Raw genomic sequence first — 7,086 nt, forward strand, 5'->3', positions numbered from 1 at the left:
TGTGAATACTTGCCCATGTAATCAATCATAACTTAAGTATGTTGTTCAACTACAAAAATGAAACAAAAAACATTTATCACTCTTGAGTTACTTGCCGGTGTGCAGTTGGTTGCGTTTTTTTTGCAGCATTATAAAGCGGAAGGTAGTTTCTTTGACGAATGGGTGGGATGATGAAGGGTGGGAGAAAATGACCCTGCTCGTGGAGAATGGGAAGAGCGTAGTGATGAGGGTAAAGTATAGGTTGATGCTAACTCTTCGGCATTAGGAGCTCTGTTCCAAATTGGAGGAGTCATCGTTGAAGATGCAACATGGCTGCGTAAAGATACATCTGAAGTTCACTTAAACACGGCAGATCTGGATGCCGTACTACGCAGTGTTAACATGGCTTTGGAATGGAAGCTCAACATACTCCATTTTTTCACAGACTCCGTGACGGTTTTTCACTGGATTTCTGATGCTGTAACCGGAAAGTCCAGACTGAGATTAAAAGTGTCAGCTGAACGGCTTATACGGCGAAGAGTGAACTTGTTCCGGGAGTTGGTTGACGACTATAACTTGGAGGTCAACGTAAATCTGATATCTTCGAAGGACAACTTGGCCGACTCATTAACGACATTGCGAGTTGTGCCAGAATTGCGTTGATGGATAGAGAATCATTTTTGGAAATACAAAATTGAACTGGACACTTTGGAGTCAAAAGAACTTTGCACTTTGGTTGGAAAAAGTTCCCAATTGCAACAAAGGAATATGTACAAAAAATAATTCCGGAATGCGATCTATGCCAATTGAAAGATCCGGCACCCGTTGCGTGGGTAAAGGTCCAACACCCGTTGCATGGATGCACGGGAAATTAGAAGTCAACAAAAACTAGAAAAGATTAGGCATGGATATCACTCATTACTAAGGGAAAAGTTATTTGAGCTTGATCGACTGTGGTGACAGCTGCCACAGTCGCAGGGAAGCATCGCAGTAATTCGATACTTGCAGTCCATATTTTGCGAAAGAGGAGCACCAGAAGAAATATTGAGGTACAATGACACTGCATTTAAAAGTGAATAAACTAGAAACTTCTTAAAAGCTAGGGTGGGGGGGTGCGTTTGAAGCTTAGGGCTGATTATTGTCCTTCGGGGAATGGCATCATTGAAAGAAACGACCAAACTGTCAAGAGAGTGGCGAAGCGATCAAATATCTCCATATCGGAGGCTATATATTGGTACAATGTCTCAATTGACAAAGAAGGAGCGAGTCCGATGACTAAATTGCACAGCTATGCCAAAAGGGGCAAAAGATTGGACGGAAAGCCTGAGTTGTTAATGAACGTACCTGAAAACTCACGAGTTGGCAAGAGTGTGTGGCTGAAACCACCTGAGGCACGGTATGCAACAAATGGGCTTCCAGGTACCATTACTCGGCTGTATCGAGGTGGACAGGATGCTGCGCCGTGTAAAGCACATCAGACCGAGAAGCGGAACGCAGCAAACTCGAATAAACAATGTGACAGATGTGGATATAGAGGTGGACAATAATAGTGCAAGGTGTGGCGAAAAAATGGAAACCACGCCGGCAAGCTAGGACGTGAATCATCTGGAGACTGGCGAAGAGGTCTAGGAAACCGAAGTGATCTGTAAAGTATAAACTGAATGCAAAATTTTTGTAAAGACAGTTTTTTAATGAGTAAAGAAGATCTAAAAATGCAACGTTGTGTTCTCTGCGAGAAAGCTATACATATCAGGTTAGAGAAGTTGTTACCAGCGTTTTTTTAAGTATTTTTACTTGTCAAAATGAGCTTTACGTTTTCTACAATGTGATCTGTCTGTTTGAGGCAATTGAGATTGCTCTCAATCGTAATGAGTAGCGGCTCTTTATCTACAGCTCATGCAGAAGCCTCAAAACAGTGCTGCCTCATAACGAGAATGAGTACCCATCTCTCCTCCTTGCTCACTCTGTCTAGCTCAAAGAGCAATATAATAATGTTAAGATCTAAAAAGCGATGCTTCGTCAACAGTCAAGATTAGCTCAGATGAAAAACTTTTTAGTATTAGCTGTTACCAAAAGGCGAAATGACAGATTCATAGTGCAAAAGTGTAACAGGGTACCACCTGTGTAAAACACCAAACACCCTCAGTCCATCATGGTGCTAGGAATTATTGCTTCTTTTGGAGAGAAATGTCCACTAACCTGCATCTAAGAGAAAAAAAAGTTAGCTCTGATGTGTATATCAGCCTACTAAAACATTGTGGTGCCATAGCTAAAGAAGACATTCCCAGAAGACAATTACATCTTTCAACAGGACAATTCACCCTTTTCTGGGCCTAGAAAAACCCAACAACATCTTTAAGACAGTATGGCTAGTTTCTGGCCCAAATACTCTTTGCCACCATCCATCCCTGACTACAAAGTATGGAGTGTATTTGAAAACAAGGCTTGCAAAAAGGGCTACTCAAAGGTCACGTCACTAAAGCCATTCATTATTTGTGCTTAGAATTCAATATCAAGGGACTATGTAATTAGCACCTACCAGTCCTTCCATCCTAGGCTTGAGGTAGTGATCGAAAAAAAAAAGGAGACCTAGTTAAATGTTAATGTAGGAAAAACATTTTTTTTCAACTATTCTTTCATTAGTATTCCATGAATGTAATTTTTAAGTACCTTCAAAACTCATTTCGAAAAATGTTCTAAAAAGTTTGCGAATCGCTGCCGCACTCTGTATCTAGCAGTTAGGTTAATAACATTACTGTATGGTAGACAACTTTGGGCCTTTTTTGGCTTAAAATTTTACAACTATTTTATGGATTAACTGAGCGCTGTAAGTGCAAAATAGTTTAGACGTTCCTTCGTTCGTATTGAAATGTAATGATATGTTTTAATTTAATATTTTTTTTTATTAGTTAATCTTACATATAAAGCCCAAAGATTGTATGTGTGTATGTGGGTGTGTTCTTTGTTCAAATCCAGTATTGATCTGATCATCTCCAAATTTTGCACACAGATCTAATTTTTCCCAGGGAAGGCTTTAGATCACGTTTGGACTACCCCGGAATCCATGCTCAGGGTGCTTATGGCTGGAACCAAGTTCCAGCCCTAGCACCCTGAGTCTAAGTTGAGAATGTCTAAGTTGTTTTATACATACTCTGTCAGTATAGAGCGACTTAGACATTCCTTCTTGTATTAATATGTTTTAATGTTATTTATATTTTGACTCTGTAGTGTGATATCGAAATACAAAATATTTCCAAACTAATTACAAAATGGTTGAATTAAGTAGAGGAAAAAAGAATTAGTTAAATTACACGTTTTTTTATAATAAAAAACGTGTTTATAAGAAACTAGTACTAGAAGAACCTAGATGCCTAATACAGCAAGATTTATAAACAATAAATTTGTAAGAATATTTTTTATAAACCTTGCTGTATTAGGCATCCCAAAATTTCCGTTGTTCGAATTACACTATAATGCGCGAGTCGCACACTTTTGCGTTAAACTACTCTTTTTAAACAAAAATAGTTGACATCCAACAATACATCAACTGAATTTAATTTTGCAAACTTGTATTGACATTAATTTCCCATTTAACTTGAGTTTTTGATAAAGGCCATGTTTGGCAAAAAAAATAATGTCCACGAAAAACTAGGAAGTTAATCCCATAAGTAGTAATTTATTTACATCAAAGATAATAGAAAAAATAAGAGCAACAACCCAAAACATCACGAGCATTTTATGACATGTGCAATGTTAAGATACTTATAATTAACTTTTGTACAACATTTTTTAGTTAGATACTTATTTTTCATTCTTCTTTTCGTCTTTTGAACTACCATCTTTTCCCCCTTCAGAACCACCTGTGAGAGCATGGAGTGCATTCTGAATAGCTTCACTATTTGGATCGACACCAGGAAGGCTGCTAACCAGATGTTGAAGAAATGCAGGATCATTCATAACTGCACTATAATCTTGGTCCATAGGATCCGTGTTATCAGGCTAAAAAGAAGTTTGATGAAAATTAAAGTAACAACATTATGGTAACTATAAAAGATTATGGCAACTATAAAACATAGTAATTATAAAAATGTAAAAAAAAGAGATTGCTAATACATATGAAGTTATATGACAACAAAAACTAAATTACCTCAAGATCCATTGATATTGGTGTGTCTGATGGCTCAGCTGTAGATGTAACATCACTCATTGACATTTGTATAGCCATTGCTATCTGCTCTTCCTCAGTCATAGCATTATAGTCAACAGGTTGGTCACTCTGATAATAAGTAAAACAAAAATTATATATTTTCAGTAGCTTTAATAAACTGTTAAGAGTAAAAATTAACCTACCCCCATAGAATAGATAGCATTCATTAGGAGTGAATCTTCCTTTGAAGAAGATACAGCTGTTGCTGCTTCATTGGTAGATGATTTATTTTCTTCTTCTTGGCGTGCTCTCTGTTCTTCCATTGAAACACGAAGGGCCTATCAATAACAAAAATTAAAGAAAAATTTAAAATTGATTTTTTGTAAATAAGAAATAATTCAAGCATCAGAATAGAAAAGAGAAAACACAGACACAGCTAAAAAATTTTTTCTGACATCAACTTATTTTAATAGTATGTCACTAAAAAACAAGCACATTATCAAGCAATTATCTCATCTTACTAAAGCCAACTCAGGGTCAAGATTTGCATCAACATCAAACCCGCCAGAAGAGAAATCTCCAGCTGGCATGTAACCATCTTCACCCTGCAAGATGGCTGAAGTTCGCAAAGCATCAGAAAGACTAGGCCCAGGAGGAATAACAACTAAGTGGCTTCTAAAAAAAAAATTAATATTAGAAAAATACATAAACACAAAATAACTCTACAATACAATTTTGCTAAAATAAATACATACGATGTTCCTTCTTTGCCATTCAATGCATCAACAAATTGAGAAAGTTTGTCCACTGATACAGACTGAAAAAGATAATTTTGTAAATGTTTGAAAAAGAAAATACTTATAATTATATGTGAATTGCATATATCAATAATTTCAAATCTGTTCTCTTATCTAAAGCCTAAAGACAGAAAAAATCAACTTTCTTGATTTTAATAAAATTACCAAGTTGTTAAACTCTTGTTTAACAACTTGGTAATAAAAATAAATATTTGTTTTTACAAACAATGTGAGGTGTAAACCTCACATTGTTTTTAAAATTTGTTATGACCATTTGCATTAATAGACACTTGAACGGAAATCCATGAAAATAGATGTTGTTGTGTTTTGTAAATGTAAATTTTTGATGAGAGATAAAATGCTATATTGAATTAGAAACAGGTTTTTTTGTTTTTTTTCTTAAAACACAAACACAAATGCTGATATAAAAAAAGTAAAATCAGGTGCAATAAACTAAAAAAGTGTGATAAACAATATACATCCTCTCCAAGAGCAATCACATCTACATTCACTTTTTCTTTCTTTAATTTCTTTGCAAGGCGCACTAGCTAAATAAAAAATTTAATAACCATACAACTAATTACAATTACAGAAATAAATTTAAAAATTACAAGAGAAAAACTTAAAAAATTACAAAAAAAAAAAAAAAAAAAAAAGAAACATACATCTTTATCTGAGCTATCAACAGGGCTTCCTACAAATGCAATTATTCGCATTCGATGATTCTTGCCTTGCCGATGCTTTAAAGCAAGCTAAGATTTCAAAGAAAAAAAAATAACAAAAAAAAAAAAAACAATTAGGAAAAAAACTAACAGCTGCAACAGAATGTTTGAATAAACTACACTTTATTCTTTAATAAATTATAAAAAGTTTAATCATACATGTGCAATTTTGATGCCGGTAGAAAACTGTGCTTTTCCAGATGGATTTACTTGGTGAAGCTTTGATAAAACTCTGTTGACATCAGTTGTCAATGTTACAAGAACTTCCAAGCTGAGAACAAATGTCACAAAATACAGCCAAAAATTTAAATTTATGTCCACAACATGTAAATTTTTTTTAAAAACATCATTTGCACAACTTGTCTGAATGTAATTGTGTATAAATTTACAGAATAAATTATATACCTAGCTGATGTCATGAGTGCAACATTGTTTTCTGGATTTTGTCTAGTCTTTGCATGACACAACAAACTTACAGCATCTTGTTGAGCTTGAATACGTGTAGGCATAAAATCACCATTTCTCATGTATTCACTGTTATCGACACTATAACAAATTAAAAACAAATTACACAATTTAATTTTCATAATATCTTTTTAACCTGATGATAGAAATGCACAATTATAACGAAACAGAAAAAACCTCTCATTTATTTAGTGGGTCATGAAGTAAGAAATCTTCCACCAGGTATATATTGATAAATAGTGTAGATAGTTACCTCTACATCAATTATTTGATGCTAGGATATTTGTAATAGTTGTTCAAAAATTAAAAATTTGTACACAGGCACCTTAATTTATATAAAACTGTCGGTGCTTACAATGTATGTATATGTCTAGTACAGCGAACATTGATCACATAATTTTATATACATCATAATTATTAAGACAGTTCTTACCATACAATAGTAGATTCTAACACCATTTTTAAAATTAAAAAAGTACTCTGCTATATGTTTTTAAAATTATTTGACAACTTTTCATTTAAGTTAGAGTTTTACAGATAGGGTTCTTTTATTTTTTTTGTCGAAGAGTTTATTTTGTGAGTTGTACGCGATATTTTGCTTAATGATTCAGCAAAAAACCATTACGTTGTTTTGATATATGACCTTGAAAGCTAATTTTCCATGAGGTTTTTAGGTTTAGGCAATTATTTTTTAGTCTCAAAAAAAAAATGAATACACGTATATATATTAAATCAAAATGTATAAAAAGAGTAAAATTTTAAGTTTTTTAACTCAACTCTAAATTAGATAAGGTATATTTTTGAGGTTCAGCGTATAATGAAATTTGCTCTTAGAGAGTTAAATATAAAACAGGGCTCACGTAACACTCTTTTAAAGTAAGGGTGGCAACGCGCTAGCAATATGGTATATATTCGTAAATTCAATCAACTTAAAACTATATTAACCTGTTTAATAATAGAATAGAGCAAGAATCAG

The 7,086-nt window shown here is 33.9% G+C and overlaps 1 protein-coding gene across 1 annotated transcript; it reads right to left on the reverse strand.

Annotated features, from left to right (window-relative positions):
• Positions 1-3,635: 3,635 nt before the first annotated feature.
• Positions 3,636-6,732, reverse strand: LOC145186781 (26S proteasome non-ATPase regulatory subunit 4-like). The gene is made up of 10 exons (XM_080063032.2): positions 6,544-6,732; positions 6,051-6,191; positions 5,805-5,916; positions 5,589-5,675; positions 5,403-5,471; positions 4,882-4,943; positions 4,648-4,801; positions 4,330-4,464; positions 4,127-4,255; positions 3,636-3,978 (listed from the first exon to the last, which is right to left on the reverse strand). The coding sequence occupies exons 1-10, from the start codon at positions 6,567-6,569 to the stop codon at positions 3,781-3,783; spliced, it is 1,113 nt and encodes a 370-aa protein (XP_079919158.2). The 5' UTR covers positions 6,570-6,732; the 3' UTR covers positions 3,636-3,780.
• Positions 6,733-7,086: the final 354 nt, after the last annotated feature.

Source organism: Hydra viridissima, unplaced genomic scaffold (genome assembly GCF_058129835.1).
Source record: "Hydra viridissima isolate aposymbiotic clone 2 unplaced genomic scaffold, HvirCarnegie_v1 scaffold_8, whole genome shotgun sequence".
In the NCBI taxonomy this organism is placed as follows: Eukaryota; Metazoa; Cnidaria; class Hydrozoa; order Anthoathecata; family Hydridae; genus Hydra; species Hydra viridissima.